The following is a 24860-nucleotide window of genomic DNA, read 5'->3' on the forward strand; positions in this document are numbered from 1 at the left end:
AATTCAGAGTACATTTTACGCCCAGAAAATGTATTTTCATGAACAAAGTAGGCTACAATTGGTTCTGCCTCCGAAGAAATGGCTCAAACATTTTTAAGTTGAAAAATATCTAAGACATGCCATAAGACATATCTAAGACATGTCATCTATTAAAGCTTTTGGAAAAATTACAGGTATTATTTTTGGATCCTCACTTGCACAAAGCAAAAATTTTTTAATGCTCTTCATGTTCAGAATGTTCAGAAATAGCTTCCTTCTTCTTTCATTATGTACGCAAAATTATATTTATAATTTAGTAGTACATTAAATGGTTTCTTATGCTATGAACATATTTTGTTACACAAACCTGAAATGGAACTTTAACTCAGTTTTTTTTTTCAAATGACGTCGACCAAAACATTAACTTCCTTACCAGCCAGTACCTAGACGTTTGACGTAAAGACTGCCTTGTTGAAATTTCTCTAAAAAGCTAGATTTGGAAAAAGTAGACATTAGGTTATAGGGTCGCTCAGCCTTCTAAAATTCAACTTCTATATTTCTTCTTGAAATGAGAGGGAAATAAAGTCTATTATAATTTATTCGTCAAATAACTGAGCTGTGAGTAAAAGGTTTTGTGCTCTGACCTCAGTCAAATCACATAAGAAAATACACTCATGTCCATAAATTAAGGATAATTCGGAGTCAGGCGGAAATCGAACTCTAAAATAAATATATCACCTGTAAAATCACTACACACATCTTCAAGAATCATATGCAAATTTCAGGAAGTAACCAGATGACACCGATGGTACGTCACAATGACGAGAGTGTAAGAGAGTGATATATATTAGAAATACAGGCAAAGAAGTAAAATTGTTCGCAGACGCTTTATAGGCATTTCAGTGCAATAACCGAATAGTTATGACACAAAGGACGCACTTGGATGATTTTTTGCGTGGTAGAATTATCGGCCGTCTGGAATGTGGGCGTACCCAACTGGAAGTATCAGAAGAACTTGGAATTGCACAGAGTGTTATCTCCAGGCTTTGGCAACGATTCCAAGATGATGGTAATGTGAATAGGCGTTACAGCACAGGTCGCCCCAGAGTTACAACGCCGAATGAGGACCGGTATTTGGCAGTTACTGCCAAAAGAAACAGACGGATCACAGCCTCAGACCTGTCTCGTCAGCTCTCTTCAGCCAATGGTACGACAATTTCAAGGCAGACCGTGTACAGACGCTTAGGGCAGATTGGTCTGTATGCTCGTAGATCTGTCAGATGCATTCCACTTACTGCAACTCACTGTTGCCTGCGGTTAGCCTGGAGTAGAGAGCATGCATTGTGGACGCCGCAACAGTGGGCTTGTGTGATGTTTTCCGACGAGTCCAGGTTTAGCTTGCAGTCTGATTCTCGCCGGACTTTCATATGGAGAGCTCCAGGTACCCGTTACCACCAAGAAAACATCATTGAACGACACCGTTACGGTGGTGCAGGAGTGCTCGTTTGGGGTGGATTATTCTGGGTTCCAGAACTGACCTGCATGTTCAAATTGGAACCATGCCAAGCCAAATCTATCGGGACGTCATTCTGGAACAACATGTACGTTTGTTTCGGGGCGCCATGGGCGCACAATTTGTGTTTATGGATAACAACGCCCGTCCTCAGCGTGCAAATATCGTAAGCGAATGCCTTCGATCGGAGGATATCACCCGTATGCACTGGCCAGCATTCTCACCGGACTTGAATCCAGTAGAGCACGTGTGGGACATGCTTGGCCGACGAGTTGCAGCTCGTCAACCTCCTCCTACATGTCTACCGAAACTTCGGAGAGCATTACTTTTTGAGTGGTGTAATATCCCCCAAGATCAGATCGATAATTTGATACTCAGCATGCCTAGACGTTGTACGGACTGTATTGCATCGTCTGGGAGACATACAATGTATTAACAATCATACCAATCATGTAATATTGGTTTTTTGTAAATAGGTTTTTTTGTAATTTGCTCCAGGATGAAAAATTTGCTAATATTTTTAATAATATTAAACATATAGCATCTTTTTTTGCTCTTTACCTTAAGTTTAATAAATGAGCTTTACAAATATGTCAAATTTGTTTTGCTTCTAACTCTTCCTTTGCCTGATTTTGCATTATCTTTAATTTATGGACATGAGTGTAATTCATGTGTGGCCATCAAAGAAGAAAAAACATATTCTGGCTCCCGTCCCCCCCCCAAAAAAAGATTAAGTTGAAGACCGTTTTAAATTCCTTATGATATTCATAAATTAGTATGTTACATATTTTAAAAGCGTAAGTATGGTTAAATATGCTTCTACTAAAAACATTTGAACTTCAGAAAAAAAAGAAAAAAAAAAACTTGTGCAACATAATGCACATTATAAAACTTGTGATAAAGTTTCTAAAAGTTTGACTATTCTGACTTTCAAGGAACACGATTAGTAGAAAAACAAGTGTAGTGAAAAACCTAAGCATTTTGCATAAATGGAAGAACAAATATGAACATTAAAAACAAGCTGATTAATTATTTTGGTTTACATATATGCAAACTTATATAAAAGATAGAAAAGAAAAACTAACTGAAATTTCCTTACCTCCCCACCGTTCTGTTGTTTCTCCATGGCCACCGCCTCGATTTCCAAACCTACAGAAAAATAATAACCAACTGATTCAATTATGAACAAAACTTAATAATCAAATAGTTTATATATACATCACACAAAATTTCAGGTAATTTCTAAGATTAATTTATGCAAAGTAATAATTAAAAATGGTTTTATTTTAGCTGATAAACAATAGAAAACCTTTGATTCAGTCAGTTTATTGATAAAAAATTTGAAACACACTAAATCTAGAACACTATTAAGTGATTTCAAGATGAATACACGATTTATCCTTAATTCTTTAACTAAAAGGGAAACACAAAGGTAAACTAGCTCGATTCATATCGAGCTAACTTTCCATCGCTTTAAGTTATTTAGATTTTGAAACATATACCAATAGGTTTCATATATAAAATTAAAAGTGCAAATTGTAATACTGTGGGGTGTGGAAAACATTTTATCACATTCGAAATGCAGATTTTTATGAGTTCTTAACCATAAACCGATAAAGATTTTAGCAGAAAAAGAAGACGTCCTGAAGTTTAAATTGACATAGTCATTATATTTCGTCCTCTGACGTAATATATTTCATCTGACAGCACTGAAGGTTTTTAATTTGCTGAATTTGGATATTTTTCGTTATATATAAAATGCAACGTGACTTTAATGCATTGTCGTGAAAAGTTTTAATTAACAGCCCTATGACAGAGCATGGGTCGCACATTGCTTTCAATTTTGAAACTCTGTTATACTGCATTTAGTATAATTTCCAGCTTAAAATCCACAAAAATACCATAATTCATTATTATAACAACCCCAGCCAACGTCGTTTGTATGGCCGGGTTATAACTGACTCTCAGAAGTAAGCTAAAACGTCTAAGAAGGGGAAGCTTAAAATGTCTTCATTAGTTTCATTGGCAGCCTGAATATCAACTCAAATAATTTTTTTTTTCAATAACACTGAATGAAGTACACTGCGTAAAAAAAGGGGGGGAGAGGACAGTTCTATATCTCCCATTACTGGGCCGATTGACTGGCCGAAATTCAAAATGCGTTTTTCATGTCTCGAAAACGCGACATAGGATACATTTTAGATTTATATATAACATAGGTTCTAACATAGGTATTTTGACACAAAATCGGACCTTTTTCTGAAATAACATAGTTTTTTTTTTTCAATATTTAGATTCTACGACTCAAATTGTGCCTCGATATTAAATTTTGTAAAATTTGGTGCGAAATTTACGGAGAAATTAAAAAATTTATATTGGCGCATTTTGTTTTTTAATTTGCGCCAAGAATAATTCACCTAGCGCAATTTTTAATATATGGCAACCAATTTGCCTTTCCTTTCCATTATGCCGGAGCTGAAAAAAGGGCTCCTCGTTCCTACCTTTTTACATTGTGCATGACCGGAAAAAAAGTTACATCGTTCTTAACTTCAAATAATTTTAGCAAAGTGTCACATTTGATATTTTATCGCTTTCAACAAATATGCCAGATTTCAAAACGCGCCAATATATAAATTCACGTATATCTTCGGAAATGTTGAATAAAAATCTGTAATTTTTTGTAGGTGTGCTTAGAAATACGTCTACTTTAAGAGGATGCTAAAAATTTTATAGATTATAATTCAAAATTTTTTTCGAAAGATTTTTAAAAATTATTTAAAAATAAATCAGAAAAAATGGGTGAATTTATTTGGAATGAACCTGAATTTCGAAATGTGAAAGGAAGAATCAAATAAGTTTAATAAAAGAAGAGAGATTAATAAATAGTATATACCAAACTCAATTAAACATTGAAGGAGTTAAAACTTTGAGAGCTACTTTTGTAAAAACTACTCGTGCGATTTTGGCAAAACTTGGTAGTTTGGATTAATTTGAGTCGTAGAATTGAAATATGGAACAAAATTCGTATGTTATTTCAAAATTCCGATTTTGTGTCAAAATACATATGTTAGAACAATACTATATATAAATCTAATATATACCCTATGCGCTTTCGAGACATGAGAAACGCAAGTTGAATTTCGTCAATCGGCCCAGTACAACGGGAGATATAGAACTGTTCTATTTTTTTTCGCAGTGTACATTCCATTTTAATTAAAAAGAGCAAACGTGTGTTAATTATAAAAATTAATGATTACCTGAAAATAACAAGTAAATTTTGTTTTCGAAGCAGTAAATGCGAAGAAAAATTACACGAATTCCGTATTTAAGTATAGTAACTTCAAGACCTTAGAACATACTTACATGCTATACGTTTTCGGCAATATACAAGCATGACATGAGAAGGAAGATGTTTAAAACATTGAACTGAAACTGAAAGTATTGGTTTATGGATTAAGAATCTATGTTTTTCTGATTGGATTCAATTACCAACTGTATGGCAAATACATTCAGAACTATGATTTTCATTGCTGCATTCTATTTGCTAAAAAAATCCAAAGATAATATTTAAAACGTTTAACGTTATTTATTTTAATATTAGCTATCTATTGGTGTTTGTATTCTAGTCCAATCTAAAATGTGAGTGCATAAACAGTGAATAATGATTGGATGCGAATTTCTGCAGGGCACTGAATCTGATAAGCTTTGCTTAAATAACTGAATAAACGAATCATATTTTATGTTTTTATGAATTTATTTCGCGAAATGTAGTCGGATCAAAGAGAAAGAAAGAAACGGTCAGGAGATTCTGAAAAAGTCTTGAACGTGATTTTTCCGATAGGTTGAATTGGAAATTTATATAGGAGCATAATGGATCGAAAGAAAATAAATTGTGAATATTTTGATGGAAAAGAACTCTAAAAGGGAAGTTGAGGAAAGAAATGGAAAATGTTAACCAAATAATGAGCTGTAAATTTATTTTAGTAAAGATAAAGTTGAAAAAATTCAAACTCCAAACATAAAAATCAATACACACATTTCATTTCTCAAAACTGTAACGCCGAAGGCAATTTAATACGAAAGCCTTTTTATTTAAGATTTCTCAATACTTATGAAACAAAAACTTTCATAGAAGAGAATATTTTCGCATTACACGAATGTATTACATGAAATCATGAAGGTTGACATAACATTCAAATTATGTTTTTTTCTTTGAGAACAAATAGCTTCGCAATTTAGTTATAAATATTTTTCAATACAACACTTAATTTTATGCTCGAAATACAAAAATACTTTTGTGCTAATTGCACTCTGTGCCTATAGGCTATTAAAAAAGGTGAATATCTATGTCGTGAACGCACTCAGTAAACAGCATTATCAGTTATACTGTTTCGTAACCGACCTTAAGATAGTTTGCAGAAAGCACTGGTACATCTGCACTTGCTGATGCTTTAGTAAGCGTAGTGTTATTCAAGAAGATATTAAATTCTTAACTATGCAATTTGCTGTTTCACTGTATTGAAGCAGAATGTATAAATGTTTCAGTGTATCATTTCTTCTAATGTAGCCACATAGGATGATACACAATTACTTGTTACTATTATTCTTCATCTATTGTATAATGTACAAGTGCCATTTTCAGTATTTCATTTCCATTAATGTATAAGTGTTTAAGTGTATCATTTGTACTAATATATGTATAGCCACGTAAGGTAATACACGATCATGTGCAATCATGAATTGTCATCGGTCATATTGATGTACAATTTTCATTCTCAGTGTATCATTTCTGTCAACGTATAGGTGTGTATGTATCATTTTTAATGATGTGTGCATAGCCCAGTATATTGGCCTAATTGGAATAATACATGATTATGTGTTTCCATTTATCGCCATCATTCGTATTACTGTGCATGTGTTGTTTTCAGAATATCTTTGCTATTAATGTATAAGTGTTTATGTATATCATTTCTAGTAGTTTATGTATAGTCACACAGGATGATACACGATTACGTGTAATCATTATTTGACATCTTCTGCATTAATGCTCCAATTGCATTATGAGTGTATCATATCTTTTAATGTATTATAAGTGTTTATTGTCTGCCTATCTCATTAACCACTTAGGCCAATACACATATGTATCCAATGTGCCTATACCAGCCAATGTTCACATGTATGAAATTTTTATTAATTGTATGCTGACGTATATATGCATACTCCCTTGTTTGGCCACGTCAAAACCTCATATTCTTCATTAATAATTTCCCGATGCAGTCCTAGGGTTGTGTTGTTCTAGATAGGTGCGGGTACCGGACGACACCCGATTTGTCATATAAAGCCGTCCGGCCCTGTATTCACCTGTCACCTGTATTGAAGCAGATGGACCCTGTAACACTAAAGTCTTCGCACTTTTCCTTTGCATGTAATGTGGCCAACGGCCATTACCATACTAGAAAATGGTAAAAATTCGAAATTCGTTGAAGGATTGCTATTATATATATAGTTCTATGGCTCTCGTAAAATCGAAAATTATTCCTAAATGTAGTTTCATGAACGTCTTTATGTGATTAAGTAATGTAATTGTTCTTTTAGAAGTTAATAGACATTTCTTCAGCATGAGAAAAAAATAAAAATGCTTTATAAATGGTATTCTAAACAAAAACGCAAACGAATATATAATACCCATGACATAAATTCCTATAAGCGAAAAAAATAATACCTCAATTCACATAAGAGAGTACAGCTTTCAAATGTAAAACATTATAATTATACCAATATTCCTTAGGAATCATAAATTGTGAAAACTTTTTCTAAGCAGGTAAGTCATAAAGCTTTTCCAAATTGCCTTAGGGAGTTTACGATGTCTTTTTCGTTGCTGTCATAAATTTTGATTCCACTGTTACGAATGTTGGCATCTGCTTTTAATTTTTTTTATTAGTTTAAGAGGGGAAGTCAAGAGTAGGTCTATCTTCATTTCCTTTTGCGGCTGGAATATATTAAGGACAGTTTATATTAAAATATGTGGTACGTATTACTGCTGCAGAATTTCTCTCTTTATCTTATTTACGAGTACGTTATCATCTGCATATAAAATAAAACTGAATCATAATAATACAGTTTCTCAAGAACGAAAGGTTCTAAATGTCTGTGTGGCTCTCGCTAACATTTCAAATTTTAGTTTGCAATTTCTGTTTGTTACATGGAAAAAGTAAGCATTATTTTACGCAAACATAGGAGCGAAATATTTATGCGATTTCTAAAAGGAGACGAATAGTAAATTCTTTCGAGCTCGAGTTTAAAACCGAATCCTAAAAATTTCCTGAATTCTTTTTATCTGATACTAAATAGTATTTAAGTAAACAAGAACTTCAAATCAATGTTTAACGGAAACCACATTGCAGAATATTAAATTTAGTAAACGAAGAACATAATTAAAATTCCTTAACCGAATCTTGAATATTTATCTTGAATTATATAATAATAATGTACTATTGATATTTAACCAGCTAAAGAACATCGAGAAAAATTTTGTATTTCAGCAAAGAAGAGTAATCCACATTATAATTAACAGAAAAATGCTAATGATAATTTGCCCTTTTTTCATCAGTTTAATCTGGAGAAAATGTTCATCTCGTTAGGCAAATTATATCAGTGTTTAAAAATATTTGCTATAACAAAGAAGAAATAAGCATCAATCAAAAGGAAGAAATTATGTTATGGCATAAACAGCAGTCAAGAATATGGAAAACGTCATTAAAGTAAACTCGTGTAGAGACGTAAATAAGAAGTTTTTGTTTTTATAGTACAAAGTTCATGTATTCAAGATTATGAACAATTTATTATTTTTTGCTGTGGTTAAAATATTTCCTAAATACTATAACATCATCAAGTATCATTGCTGTTATCCGCATGTAGTTTTCTCTTTTCTCGTATTTTTGTTTTTGCGAGAATTTTGTTTCATACTAAAGTGTGCGTTAATAAAATTTCCATCGTTTTACAGCAACTTTAAGTAAACTTTCTTTTTATACAGGACCATGTTAACCTGCAACCCGGTTAATCTGCCTCCTGATTGTCAGAGTTGATTGCATTATTTTATCAAAAAATACTCGACTTTAAATATTTCTCACGAAAAACTATATTTTTGTTTTTATGAATTGGCACGTTTCCCATCGCAAGGATAACAGTTCATGACATCTTTCAGCAGCTAAGCTGGATTCTAAAAGATGAGACTGTAGGATTTTTGACATTTTGTCATTTAGCTACAGTGTAAAAATCTATTCGTAAAGTAAGGCTTATCATGTTAGGCAGTAATAAATTACAACATAAATCGAAGTATAATGTTGGTAAAAGGATATATAATTCAGTATTCCCTAAAACACAGAATAGTTAATTAAAACTTTATCATCTATCGTCGTTGTGATAAACTTCTATAGTCGGATTTATATATTCTATAGTCGGATATTCTATAGTCGGATTTATAATAAGAATTTAATTTGATTTCTAGAACAACAAGCATAAGTATGACTAAAACGTTTTATATATTAGTTTGAAATTTTGCAGTAATAGATGATTTTTGTTTCATAAATAGTAAAGACCATTCCTACAAGTTCAACTTTACTGCCAAGATGGATATGCATCGTGTTAATAAGAAGTTAAAGGAATCTATCACGCTGAGCTTTTATTCAGAGAAACCACAAATGGAAGGCCAATCAATAATCTGATCAGTTGTATGTGATCAAAACCAAGCTCTTCAAAAATTATTAAAATTAAACTGCTAAAAAATTACAGACGTTTAAAAAAGAGCATAATTTTCAACAATTTATAAATTACAAAGCAGTTTTCAGTCTATCCTAAATTTTCTATTAGAAACTCTACCGAAGGTCATTTATACTTTATAGAAAGGATTTTCTATTAAATTTTTCCCTTAGCATTTTCAGATAAAGGCTTGGCACTTTAGTATAATCATCTGCTACAGATTTGGTTTGACTGTATTGCGAAGTAAGAGATTTATTTTGTAAATGGTTCCTAAAATTGATAGTTGGCTACAATATTACGTAAATGCGTTTTCCAGGTGAAAATATTTGTATCAACAATTTGTAGAGCCAAGTAAAAAGCCAGGTTATTGCTTTTCAAAAGAACGTATTTTTAATATATTAAATAGGAAGCCAGGTTATTGCTTTTCAAAAGAACGTATTTTTAATATATTAAATAGGAAGCCAGGTTATTGCTTTTCAAAAGAACGTATTTTTAATATATTAAATAGGAAGCCAGGTTATTGCTTTTCAAAAGAACGTATTTTTAATATATTAAATAGGAAGCCAGGTTATTGCTTTTCAAAAGAACGTATTTTTAATATATTAAATAGGAAGCCAGGTTATTGCTTTTCAAAAGAACGTATTTTTAATATATTAAATAGGAAAGAGTCTAGCTGAAAATGAAAAAAAAAAAAAGAAAGGCCACGAAAGCGCAATCAAATTGTTTGAAAGCGGGTAAATATCAAGAAAATTAAGTCTGTGATACTAAAAGAAAATCCGCCGACTTAAAAACCCATTGCATTGGAAATCGGCTCTGTAAGTAAAATCATTCATAGAGATTTGCAGTTGAAAACGATACATAAGCCTAACGTTCCTCTGATTTTGCCAAAGCATATTTCGGAAAGAAAAAAAAATGTAAAAAATTATATAAAAAACGCTTAGCTGCTTATTAATGGAAATTTGTGTTAACATTCGATGAGGTATAGGTACATTTAACTAACTGTAATGAAAAAACCATCAATATTCTACTTCTGAACTGACGAAAATGACAATACAAAAATAGCTTCGTCAATGTATAGAAAAGTTCGTAACTGGACATCATGCTGTAAGAATAGATATATTTTAGAATCAATATTTTTAGTTGAAATTCCAGTCGTATTTGGAAAGGAAATCAGTAAATTTGATCTTCATAGGGACAAATCCCTTAGCATTCGTCTGCTCTTATTTAGTAAAGAAAATTACAATAGGAATAAAATGCATCCTATTTTGATGAAATACCTGTATAATCAATCAACTGACGCTTCTCCTACGAAATTTTGCGTTTTAGGATTGTTGAAACAGATTAGGCAAATGGCATCCAAGAACAATGAACGGATTTTGGAAAACGTCTCAATAAAATGAGACCAAACTAAAGTTGATGGTGATAAGAAAAAGTCTGCTTTCATGGAAAATTCGTTATAGCCAAAACTCAAGGCTATCAGATAGACGCATATTGCTATGAAATGCCCCCTTCATGCATAAAAACTAATTATAAAAAAATGTTTCATTAAGTGCGGACAACCTTCTGTATTTTACCAGATAACTATTCTTTCATATTGAGGAAATACGAGTATAGATTTTAATGAAGCTCCACTTACACATTATTGAGCCAAATCGGAACAATCTTCTGCTAAATGCCATTACGATATTGTTACAAGAAGGATGCTAGCTATAGTTTTATCGCAAGATACAAGAGTGCACATGCTACGGGGAAGCGCTTCAAATCGCGTAGTAATTTTATCTAGAAAAGAAAAGCATTCTCAGAAGGTCAAGCATAAGCTTCTGCGAGGAGCTCGATAGCGAAACACTGAAAGGAAAAAGACATTATAACGATAATGCAAGAGCAGAAAAAAGAGAATGCGAGCAAACCATTCAAGATAATATAAGATCATATACATGAAATGTTTTATCGTAGATAATAAACAAAAATATAGTGATTATTCAATGTTAAAAATGATTTTATAATTGAATAATTTAATTGATAACGGGTAATTAACACTAAAATGTAGAGAATAAGATAATAAAAAAATTTAAATCTGAAAGCATGCAGATTTTAAATTACGTCCAAAGCGCAGTTTTTTAACGTTTTGTGTGTTACCTTTATTTATTAAATATCATGTTCTTCGCAAAAGGGACACTACCCTTATTGTTAACTAACTTTAAATTTTGATTTAATTCTTTTGTGCTTATTTTTGTTTATTTTGTTACTTTGATTTGTGTTTTCTGTTGTTTGCTTGTGATTTTTTCTTTTGTTTGTTGTTGTGCTTAAACGTAAGTGTTTTGCTAATTTTATCAGGACTACTATTCCTCCTTATCCTTATCTGTTTGGCGAACATGACGTGTCTTAACTAGACAGTGAGTTTGACTACAAACTATGTCCTATGGAGTGTAGCAAAGACGACAAGATGAGAAGGGTTAAATTACCCTTTATTTTCCACGATATTACAGGCCCTCCCGCACTTCCGGATACAAAAACCAACCACTTGTGGTCTGAACGTAAAAATATAAGACTACTAACTAACTAAAATTTAAATAACAGCTAACTTTCAATACTGTACACAGATGACTAACACTAAGACTGGTCTTTTAAATTACTACGTATGTAGTACGCAAACTGCGGAAAACTACAATACGTCTTTAGCTTTCAAGAGGACTAAAACCTCTGTCCTTAAAGGCGGACAGCAACTGATTGCAAGCTCGCGTGAAGTCTAGTGGCCAGAAGGCTCACACTCCACCCTTCTAACTCTGCTCTTGGCAAAAAGCTACAACTTAAATACTTAAGCGTTAGGAAGTACAATTTGCATTAACAATTTAACGCGTTTATTCTGGCAAGAAGTGGAAAATAAGAGATAATAGTAAAGTTTTAAAACAAAATAAACGTTAGTCAAACTTAAGATCCTTACAATTTTAATTTGCTGCATTTGCCGCCCAGACCCGAAAGTGTTCACGAAATCTGACTGCCGCTGCTGAAAACCTGTACCAAAGTTTTTCAGTTCAAAATTCTAAATTTGGAAAAAAGGTTCCACTTACTCTTTTTTTACCCTTTACCTTCTTCCAAAGGTTCGTCAAACTCCGAGACGAACTTAAGAAGTAGAACATCATCAAAGCAGTACCTAAAGCCCGTTTTTGTAGATAACACTTTTCATTCTATTAATTTTTACGTGTCGAACACGGAAACAAACGTAGCTACAGTTTTTCAGTTCAAAATTCTAAATTTTGAAAAAAGGTTTCACTTACCCCTTTTTTTACCCTTTACCTTCTTCCAAAAGTTCGTCAAACTCCGGGGAGAACTTAAGAAGTAGAACATCATCAAGCAATACCTAAAGCCTGTTTTTGTAGGTAACACTTTTCATTCTCTTAATTTTTACGTGTCGAACATGAAACCAAACGTAGCTACAAAACGCGGCATATCTACACAAGAGCACAGATGATACAAACAGAATTACAACCGATGTCAATTTTAAAAAAATAATAATTACTGTTGCCAATGTTAATAAACAGAAATGTCTATTCTTTTTTGCGGGGGGGGGGTGTCATTTTCGACAGCCGTACTGAAGCGCCCGGACTCGGATTCCGGAGAAGGCATGGATATAATTTGTCTGCACCTTCGTAGGAGGCAGCCGTGGCTCACCTGTTAGATGCCTCCATGATAAAAAGACCACCGCTTCCGGCCTTAGTAGAGGCCTCTAAACGACTAGAGCTTCATGACAAATTGGAACAAAACAAAATGTTATGATTTTTCTCCTCCTTTCTGTAAAACTAAAGAATCTTTTGTTTCTGGCTCAGCTGGTATTTTCGACAATTTGTAACTTGGTAAAAACTTTATAATTGTAAAGAATCTGGTAACTGGAAAAGTAAAACGCTGTGTCTGAACTCAAGAAATGTTTAAAACTATTTTTCTTATCTAAAGTTGTGACCGAATTCCGTAATTTGTCTGGAATGTTCTTATTATCCTTTCTGAAAGGTGTGCGCTTCAAGATTATATCTCGAAAAAGGTCTGAGCAACATCCCGGGACTATTGGATGCCTGACTGCCAATGGCAATTTGTATGCTTTTACCCTCTAAGCCGTTGAAGGACCGACGCTTGGAAATTCCAGTTTGATACCATGGAAAAGAGAACTAGTAGTGAGGCTAACGACTGGAATATTAATGTTTTCGGAAACGTGGAAACATTGGTGCCTATGTGATGAACAGAGTTTTCTTCGGTTGTTGGCCTTGTTCGGAGATCTTGGTGTTGCGGAGGAAGAAGAGGAGCTTCATGACAAATTCTGGTACACCCCTTTTTGACCCATCGAAAAGGCAGCACTACTGCTTCTACTGGAGGATGGCGATCCTTTTGGGTTTGCTCGTTTGAAATGTGATGAATTCCTCGCCAGAGAACAGAATCATCACCAACCAGAGGAAGCTGAGAAGCTGAAGGAGGAGGTACTGTTTTTGAACGGTGATGAAGGAAGAAGAGAAGATAGAAGCAGTCATTAAGGAAAGACAGGAGAGGGAAATCCTGCAATCTGACGAACTTCCAGAAAGAAAAGAAAACCACTCCTAAATTTAACAAGCCCCTTTTTTTCTTTTCAGAAGTCAGAAAAATTAAAGAATTAATATGGGCAGTTAAACCTTCAGTGCAATTTTGGATCAAAAATATAGTTTGTCACCAAGTTCCTTCTACCAGTTTGTTCAAGAATCTATTTTGTTTTGCTTTATATCTTAAATAGTTCGAAAATTTGAAGAATATTGTAATCATTAAGCTCAAATTCGGTGATAGACGGTTTACTTAGGAAAATATCTCATTAAAATATTAGAAAAATGAAACATTTATATTTTAAAATAGTTATAAGGTATTTCTCCCGCTTTCCTAGCGGGCCTTCGTGGTGTAGTGGTCTTCACGCTCAGCGCGTAATTGAGAGGTCTGCGGTTCGATTCCCGGTGAAGGCGTTGCTAAGTTTTCATCTTACCTGCTCTAAACGTATCTTAATGTCTCTACATAGTGCAAATATTTTATCTGTAATTGGAAACATGAACTATTATCCGATGTTAACCGGGCTTTGTGGTTTTGCCCACCTATAAAAATTTGGTTAAACGTAAAACAAAGATTTTGGGAGAAAACTGTTTTTGTTGTAACTGCATTCTAAAACTCATAGTTTGTTTAAATAGTTCTTGCTTTTTCAGAAAAGAATGAGTATTTATGCTAACATATTAATTTCGGCAAGAATAAAAAAAGAAAGAGAAAGTATTACGGTGAAAAAATTTTATAATATTTGAAAGTACGGTGTGTTAAAGGTGGTCACTACCCAGAAAAAGAAAAATAATTTTACAGAAGTACGTGAATTTTTCCTTAATTATAAATACCAGTTGCCTCCAGAGAATTTTCTGAATACAGTAAGTTACCGGTACACTAACTGAAAGTACTAATTAAATAATGGTTTTTATTTAACTTTAAAAAGACTGTTCATTTAGTAATTTAGATTTAAACAAACCATTTATTTTACACTGGCCCCATTTATTGAGTTATAGCATTTAATTGTTTTAAAACGCGATACTTTATTTATATTATAATGTTCTCACACTCATTACTCGCTTGTTTACTTGTGCTTGAATTGTATGGCATTTTACGTATACTACACCCTACTCAGAATCTCAGAATAATAGATATAACAGCATCAGGAACTACTCATGCTTTCATTATTCGTAGCTAAATTTTTAAAGAGAATTCTTGATTTCTTTTTTTTATTAAACTATATAATAAATCATTTTCCTCTTTTTAGATCATTGATATTTTGTTCATCTAAAAAACGTATTTTATAAAATTCAAATATTTTTCCTTAAAAAATTGATTAAAAGCTTTAAAATTGTTTAATATCTTTATTTTATAGAAGGAAAACAAAATTTTGATAAGAGATTGATAGCATGCACATTTATTTTTCATATTACTGCTTAACTCATAAAAACTGGAATAAACTGATAAATTAAGAGTATAAACACGCGAGGCTATCATAAAAATCGAATTAATAATAAGAAACATCTGGTGTACATTAGACATGATAAATAAATTAAATAGGAAGTTCAAAGATTCTAAAGATTTTGAGTTCTATGAGTAGAATGTTTTTGATGCACAAAGCAGCAGGAATTTATTGCTCATTTCTTTTCTTTTCTTAATAAAAGCAATACCCATAACTGTGATAATAAAAACCACGTCTTTGCTATTTAAGGCATACAAAAAAGAAGAAAAACATATAAAAAGTTGTACCGTGTATTTTGCTACAAATTTTTAGCATTATTAGATTTTATTTGCGCGTAGGGAAAACGTTTTTTTAATAAAAGTAGTCTTGGCGCTCGATTTATTTGTGAGGAAAACCGTTCTCTAGCTACTGCAAAATTCTTCAACATTATCTCACTCCTTTTCTTGAAGAAAGCTATGTAACGGCTGTACAAGTTGGTAATTTATAGACAGACAGACAAAGAAGACTGATGTCTTGTTTTGCTCTCGCTAAGGTTTTTCTGCCTGCTGAGCAAAAAATCAAGCTTAGGTGCGAAGGAGAGGAAAATAGAAAGAGGGCAATTCTGTTTGAGAGAAAAATAATTTTAAAGCAGTATCCGGTGAATGTGGGTGGTACGGTTGGAGTTTTCACCTAAACTCCTGTAACTTCCTCAGAGTCTTGCGCTTTCGTGACGGCACCAAGCAATAAACTCAGTCAAAACGTTTCCATTTGCCACAATGAATCCCCTATATAATTAATGTTCCTGATGTGGACGATATAGATAAAAGAGTTTATAGATAAAAGATAAGAAAGAGAGTAAATAAAAGAGAAACCTTATAGAAGATTCATAAATAGATAGACTCTAATTCATTGTTAGAAATTGAAATGCGTATCGCAAATATTGATTCGTTAACTGAATTGCTTTCAATTCATGAGAAACCCAAACATCAAGCTTCTTAACGAGTCCAAGAAGACTTACGTGATTTTCAATTGTTGCGTGTGATACAGACAACATTTTTGTAATCTATCTATTAGTTATGTAATGATTTAATTCAATTACGGCTTTAATTTGTGCCATCATCAGTTTCAGAAGGTCAGCCGGAACGTAGGTCATCTTCAAGAGAAAAATCTCCAGAACGGAATTTTTTAAACCAATTCTGACACATATTCTGACACTCTTAAACAATCAACACCATAAATTTTACATATTATTTTAATATGTATTAATTGTTTGTATTAATTATTTGAATAATTATTTGTGAGCCTCAGCCGCTTTCTTGGACTTACGAAAGTAAAAAAATAAAATATATCGAAAACCTTTATTTTTGCATTCCATGTTAAAATTAACCGTAAACTAATAATTGTAAGCAAAAATACATGGAATTGCATACAGTTGACAACCCCATAGTTAGATTGAAGTAATTTAAAATTCAAATAGCAGGTTAGTTGAAAAATGAAAAACAGTTGAGCATTTTCAAATGAGCAAAATGAAGGCATATGCCGTTCCAGGCAGACTATAGTTCAACGCTATAAAGGGGTTTATATTCCATTAAATATATCAAAAACTAAATATTCCTCTCTGAAGCAGAATTACAAATTAACTGCTCTTTGACGCTTGTGAATTACTAAAACTAGAGATGCTGGTGAAATATCGATCGCAGATTAGATGAAAAAGGACCATTCTTCAGCTTTTTTACAATTTGAGAACAAGGATGCATGACGTTCTTCTCCGAAGAGAATAGTAAGGATTGTGATGTTACCTGATCTTTTCTGTGCAACAGATTTTGAAATATTTCTTTGTAATAAAGGAGTAAAATATCCATCGAAAACTCGACCTTAAATTCTTATTGGCGTTAGAATTTTTAATAGGTAATTTTGGTTATTTAAAATAAATAATAGTTATAGTTATTTCTATCAACCAAAAAAAAAAATTCCTATCCATAGTATTTTATTTTAGTCTAACATCTTAACTATTTCTTTACATAATCGCAAAATAGTGCAATGCCAAGAACAGAAAACATAAAGAATTTTAAATTAAAATTCACTTCTTTTTATCATAACAGCAAACTATTGCAGAATAGCTACACTTAGAAAAAGTTTAAGTAATTATAAGTTTTGAAACAAATTGATTCCAAGGTTATACGCAAAATGAAGAAAAAAGCTATATCTTTTAAAATTATAAATTCACAAATAGGTCCAGCCAATAGAAGCTGTCTCTCAGAAGTAAATAATGATAATTTTCTATGCATAGATTTCAAATATGCTTTGAAGGTTTTTTACAATTAATCACAGTTTTGTAGTAACTTTGAGATGCAAATGCTACACTCTTATGTGTAGAAGAGATACACGCCGATGTCAAAAAAAGAAATTAAGCAAAAACAGCTTAGACTGGTGTAAATTTTATATGAATCTCAACTTTGTGTCGGTATTGAAGTACAAATTATATATATGTAATTATAATGTTTAGATTAATAGAAATATTTATATTTCTGTTAGCAAACTCTTTATATACTTTGCTTCCTATTTTTTATACACTTTTTATAGATTCTAATTAGTTTCAGTCATGAATTATAATTCCTAATCGTTTAAAAGCATTCATTATCATTATAATATCATTAATTAATTAATTGACGCTACCAGTGTGAAAACGAATCCATGAGAATTTACTAATTCCCGTGCTAAACACGAAGGCAGGACTTATTAGTAACCTTGAAGCAATGGATATAAATATTTAGTATTCAGTATTTACATACATTGCTTCAAGTTAGCTCCTAGCTCAAGATAGTTCCATTTCTGAGAAACGGGATTCCTAACATAAGATGTTGGTAGAATTAAAGGTTTCCTATACATGCGAAACTAGGACATTATTTTTGGATTAAAAATTCGATCAGCAGTTGAATCCATATGAAAAAGGTAGATGGCAATAGTTCAAGAACATTTTCAAGCATTTCTAAGGCAAGTGTAGGATGCAGAACTAATTAAATATATCAAATGATCGTTTAAAATCGTGAAAAATACATGGAATATAAACAAATCTTTAAAACTTCCTTTTAGATTGCAACTTAAATCTGTTCTGGAAAAATCCTACAGCAGAAAATTATGAGCATAGTTTTCATTTCGATCAGTTCATTCATCATACATTTTTGAGAAAATTTATGAAGGCAGTAATTACAAGAATTGTATTCATTGTATTAGAATTCAAATGTATTTTGTGATTTTTGATAGACTTTTCAAATGCTGTTTAAATCAAATTTATATGAATCTGTATTTGATTACCTTATACATCCTCCTTTTAGATAATTTCCATCGTTGATGCTCAGATAAATTTGTGTACATTCTTACAACTTTAAATACGAATTAAAATATCTTTACACAATACGAGAATTTCGATTATTATCAACTTGAATTCAACAGTAGAAATAATAAGAAATTCTGACGTGCTAAATAAAGAATAGGCATTTATTCTTCAGTGTAATTTACTAAACTAAACAGGTAATTTAAACAAAATGAACTCTCCTTATAAGAGTTCAGGTAGTCTCACTTTCGGTTTTGCTTGCTTTTAAAGGAAACGTGTCTGTTAGAGAGTTTATTTAAGGAAATATTTCATGCAAATATTCACTATAAAATAGCATGACCGCTCACAGTTAAATGATTTAGTTGAAGTCTTTCTTTAATACCAAATGCAATAAAGTCACTATACGTCAAGCGCATTATCGTTTATCAAAATTAGAATTTATAGGACAGTATTTGAAATGTATTAATAACTGGAAAATCTTTCTTTAATACTAAATGTAATAGAGTCACTGTACATCAAGCGCATAATCGTTCATCAAAATTAGAAAATTTATAGGACAGTATTTAAAATATAATATTAACTGGCAAATTGAGATCCACTATATGTTAATGAAAGGCACCGCACATTAAAAATTTCTATCAGTAAATTCATGCAAAATTAGATTTTATTAGAAATAGCCAAAACATTTATTCCTAAATTTTAGTCTGTATCACTTCATTAGCCAAATAAATAAAACTTCTGAGGTATGTACTTTGGTCTAATTCAGTTTCCAGAAAATAGAGAAATGTTTTCGCACTTTTTGTAGAGTAGTGTTGATTATTATAGCGTTTTATTCTATCTCTAACGGTTTATTACTTTTTCATAAAATTTTAACGCATCCAAGATGTTAACTCTCTTCAGATATATGCAAAATAATAGTTTAATATAATAAAAAAGAGCGAAATTTAAGAATTACAGCTGCTGTTTTGACTCACTAACTAAATACTAGAAATACTGCTGTGACCGTTAAATTTGCGAATTTGTCATTGTAAAAAATGAAATTTAAACTGTCTTTAATCTGAGTTAGGAAAAGTTGAAAATGACAGCTTTCTAGAAAGTTGGAGTTCGAATTTTATCTATCGTGTAAGTAAACTCTCTGACGGTGAAAACGCTTCAAAATGAAAATGAATTGCGTTTAAATTTATGTCTAAGTGCACATTCACAAATTAAGCAAATGTTTGCATTTGCAATGAAACAGACGATTGGCACGTAGAATATTATCCAACCAAACTCTGAAGCCGTTAGATGGACAGGAGAACTTTACCATGACTTCATTCTAAGATGTGATCAGAGTTGTTTTAATTCTTTGAATTTCTGCCAGCGTATTCTCTCATAAAAGATAGGCGCATGAAACTTGGTTCATGCGAGCAGAAAAACGGCTTTACGGAAACAGAGTGCTTCGGGATTTGTATCATTGTACTGTCTGCTACTGAAAATCTCTAGGCTAGAACCTGGATTGAAAATGTGGAACATATTTTAGACTTTACAGACTCCAGTTACGATAGAAGGGAGCTGGATACATCAGCATAAAAGAATCCACTCATTTGGACATCCTGATTAAAATGAAAGGATTTGTCAATCTTTAATTTAGCAATCAGTCTGCTACATCTCATGATAAGTCTACTGAACTCATGACTGTCCTTTCCTTCAACGAATTAATCTATGCTGAGTTTTGATGCAATTTATCTTCCAATACTTTCACAAAATTAATTGCAATTTGGAAATGATCAGTGTCTGAGATAAAGCTGTTTTCCAATGCTTGGAAAACTGCCAAGATCTTCGTTCTCTCTAGGTCTGGAAAAGGCAGCACTAAAGTGAGGTATTTCAGCCCTGTAAATGTGCTTTCCAATCTCAGAAAAATTTATAGATCTGCTCCTTTAAAAATGATGAATCCAATCTTCAGTCGCTTCTTTCCGATGAATACGGATTCAAGAAGCAAATATGTACTTCAAAGCAAATCTTACTATCGTATATTTTGCAAAGTATTCAAGATGTTGCCATTATTTTTATACTGGCGCAAACAGTTTCACGAAGATTGAATAATGCAGATTCGGTATCCAGCAATTCTTTACGAAGGTTCGCTAGTAAAGAAGTTAAGTAAAAAGCACCTCTTTACGAAGGTAACAAGTCTCCCTCACGAACGTTTGCAATAGTGTCGCAGCAGCTTTGGGCAGAGGGTCAGATGGCGCAATGTAGTCTTCAGCAACGAATTTCACTTCTCCTTCATAAATGATAATCGTCCTCTCCGATATGAGGGTGTGAAAGTAACATGGTCCTCCTGCGAAGGCTCTTTATAACAGTCCAGAGTAACTTTCAGTTCCTATAAATATCGCCAGCAGTCCCTATATGTTCTGTAGTTGCTTAAATATATTTAACATTTTCTTGTCTCTTTTAATTATTTCTCTATTTTTCCTTTTTAATTTTTCTCATTTAATATGCATATACATACATATATATTAATCATCTTTAAATTATTGCACACCTTATACCTGTATTGTAAGTGCATGCCTTATCCCTCTATACAAAAGTATCTTTAAAAACTCATTAATCGTTCATGTTGTGGAAGCCCATTAACAGAATTTAAGTTGTATATATCCATATCTAGCCATGTATTGAAAACTGAATTTGTTCTCCCACACTGCAATCTTTTTACAACCTTAAAACATTCACTCGTCATGCTACGCCTGGAATTTGACTGTTGAAAAGAACTGAAACACAGCAGTTTGTAGAGTCATTAGGATTCTTTTTTGCAGCAGGAGACCTGAAAAATGAGCAATGCCCTCGCCGGGACCCGAACCTGTACCTCTCGAATACGCGCTGAGCGGGCTACCGTTACACCACGAAGGTATATAAAGGAGGGAGAAAATACCCCCTTTTAAAGGGCAACTGGGGATTAGGAAACCCAATTGCAAATCTTGGTGGTGAAAAAGTTAGTTAGGGCGCCACTGTAGGGAAATTGCGTTATTTTGAAACAGAAGACATGAAAAATGAGCAATGCCCTTGCCAGGACTTCAACCTGGACCTCTAGAATATGCGCCGAGTGTGCTACCGTTGCACCACCAAGCATGCAGAAAATACCTTGTAAGTTTACTTACCCCTTCACCAAACGTGGTCCTGGGAAACCTTCAATCTAGAAAATTTTGTAGTTAGTTCTGTCAGCGGGGCAACCTGGCCAGTATGCTAACTGTCCAAGTGGATCAGCTGCTCCACCGTCGGTAGAAAGGTAAGTAAGAAACACGTTGATTGGTAAGTGTATATTGCAGGCACATTAATGGAACGCCACTAAGTTGATTACCTGCACCCCATTCTTCCTCCATATTTTCAGGGCATTTCAAGTGATAGTTTTAGACAAGATAACGCCCGACCAAACATTGTTCGGCTCAGCCTGAATGCATAGCAAGGTGTGCAAATGCTTCTCTGGCCAGGCAGATCCCCCGATCTCTCGCCAGGCAATCATTTGTGAAATATGATTGGGCATTGTTTAAATACTTCCCTTCCTTTATGAAATGTAGATGAACTATGGACGCACGACGAATGCGTGGTGAACGAGTTATGCATTGTAGAAAGCGTGGTGCACGAGTTACACATGAAGTGACTTGAGCACTTATTGATTCAATTCAATAGAATGTTCAAGAATGTATTGCCTGAAGTGCCCCCAAGAGTAACCAAGTGGTTAAGATCGCTGAATACTGAAAGTTCGGCCAGTTTTGGATTCGAACAGAGTTGAACAGGCTGGTGCATGTTTGGTTTCGTGGTTTTCCAATTTATAATTGGAATATGAGCCAATAATCCTCATAGAAACCTCCACGAAGGTATCCCCTCCTTTTAGGAAGATAGCCCTCATGGCTTTGCCGTGTTCAAATAATTTAAGTGCTACCTGAAACACAACCAAAAAAACCTGCGTTTTGTATAAGTGTTTTAGTTTTGAAAATTTAATCGTTTATTAAGTGTTTGTTTATCTACTTACGCACAAAAGATTTGAAAATTAAATTATTTACTAAGTGCCTGATTATCTATTTATGTAAAAAGTGTGGTTTTTAGAATCATTTTTTATACTATATTGCATATTTTATACACATCTCTGTCAAGCAATGTAGCTGATTTTCTTTGAGCGTAATAATAATCTACATGATTCGCAACATATTTAGCTTGCATTAATTTTTCATACATCGAGTATGATCTAAAAGTTTTAATTTGTAATCTTATATTGTGTTGCATTTATTTAAAACTCATTTTAAACAGATGTCAAAGGATGTCAATTCGTCAAGTACAATACTGTGTCTCTAGGTAGTTTGTGGGCAAGTAAGGAATAATTAAAATCGGAACTTTTTGTTAGTATTGGCCAATTTGGCTTCAAGGATAAATTTCATTCGAAGGATTTGTCTTTTACCTTTTTTCACATAATCAGTTTGGTGTAATCGATTATATAAATTTTAATTTAATGGAAAAAACTGTTTTTAGTTTTTCATCTTAAATACATAAAAATAAGTCTTAAAAATATAGCCTCAGCATTGTCTTTAAATTCACACGAAAATCGTAATAATTCCAAAATTTGAATCCTATTTTAGCTGTCAAATTCATGTGTTACAGAATGCCAAAGAAACAAAGATGAATATTTTAAAAATAAATTCAAAAAACTATTTTGTCCATTAGAAATTCATATTGAAATTATGTCAATATCTGAATTATGTATAATAATTGCAGCGAAATTTCATAATAAGAATTAACTTTTCTCATCAACAACGATTTTTTGTTAAATATGTTTCTAATTAAATGAGATTTTTCATTTTTGATGTTAGAGACAACGTTCATTATTCGCCAAAAATTAACAAACAACACACGCGCGAAAACTGCTCAGTTAGTTGTTCGAAGGTCAATACAAGGTTATTTGAGTTTTGTAGACTATGTTGTAACTTGTTTCCCAAACAATGAATCATAAATCAACCTACAAAGTTTGAAGAAATTTTTCTATTCCCAGATGAATGACAATCTAGTAAAAGACACGCGTAATTAATCAGAAGTTTTGACAAAATTTTCGATAAGCTGGTCTCCAAGGAAACATGGATTCTTTCGCTGACAAGCTTTGTATGAGAGATAACCAAACATTTTGATTTAAAGCAATGGCGCGTCTAAATTTAGATCCGCGTAGAACGTAGCCTATTTGTTATCATATAGACACATTTCTAAATCCTTTATTGTGTCTATGTGTTATCTCTCTCTATATATGTATATAAATGTACTAGTTAGTGACTAGATGTGCAAATTTCTAGTTTGCTTTGCTTGCATCTTTGCAGAGTGTTCCAGAATAATCACCAAACACCGGACGGCATTTTGAAGATTGAAGAGAGCAAAAAACACGTACTGCGGTCATGTTACGAGAAACGCAAAGTTCGCCAGTTACGTCACGAACGGTACATAAACAATATACAAAAAATACATAAAGCAGAACATGAAGAAATGAATTTTCAGAAACACAGTAACATGGACATCATAAGTCCATAAGTAATCATATACTACTAATACTGATTCAAGTTAAAAGAGCTGTACCATACAAAAGTTGGCGCAAACGTTTAGAGACCAGAAATGTTGCAGACATGTTTAACAAAATCTTCAGTAAGCTGAGGAATTCCATTTATGGAGAACCAGATGAACGTAAAACTTCTTCAAACGTCTTTACGGAAAGGAAGTGTTGTGCAAACATAACAAAATGGCGAGCCTTGCTATTAAAGAACAAAATGCGTTTTCTGCGGAAAATATCACGAAAGCAAAGAATGTTTTACAGCTTGATAGGTGTGCTTAAAGAAATAAACAAATTAGACAAATTAAGATAATTAAAATGCTTCGCTGTCTTAAACCAGGCCGTTTTGCGAAGCAGTGTCCACAGTTTATTCAATGCTATTTGTGTAGGCGATCTCACCCTATAACTTTATGCCCGGAGGTATCAGAGAATAATGCTAACAATAAGGAAAAGCGAAAAGAGTCAGTAACGGTACAAAGTGCAATGTCTTCTCCCTTATGTATGAATTAAGTCACTTATGACTTTAACGGTTGAAATAGTTGTAGGCAATGTAAAGAAGGTGGTCAGGTGCCTCTTGGATTGTGGATCCCAACGATCTTACGTTTTACAATCCACAGTTGAAGCTTTAAATCTGAAAAGCACTTGCTCTGAGAATTGAACTCATGCGTTATTTGGGTGAACAAGGACTGAGTCCAAAATTCACAAGAAATATTCTATCAGTCTAAGCCCGGTTGGGAAAAACAAA

The 24860-nt window shown here is 32.8% G+C and overlaps 1 protein-coding gene across 1 annotated transcript in view; it reads right to left on the reverse strand.

The window, feature by feature from the left end:
• Positions 1 to 24860, reverse strand: part of LOC118183015 (uncharacterized) — a 102900-nt gene that overhangs the window by 16623 nt on the left and 61417 nt on the right. The window contains exon 3 of the mRNA XM_035352412.2: positions 2592 to 2641. Coding sequence (XP_035208303.2) covers positions 2592 to 2641 — 50 coding nt within the window. The remainder of the gene's footprint in view (positions 1 to 2591; positions 2642 to 24860) is intronic.

Source organism: Stegodyphus dumicola, chromosome 9 (assembly GCF_044657685.1).
Source record: "Stegodyphus dumicola isolate Sdum_Otavi_A_Nest chromosome 9, ASM4465768v1".
In the NCBI taxonomy this organism is placed as follows: domain Eukaryota; kingdom Metazoa; phylum Arthropoda; class Arachnida; order Araneae; family Eresidae; genus Stegodyphus; species Stegodyphus dumicola.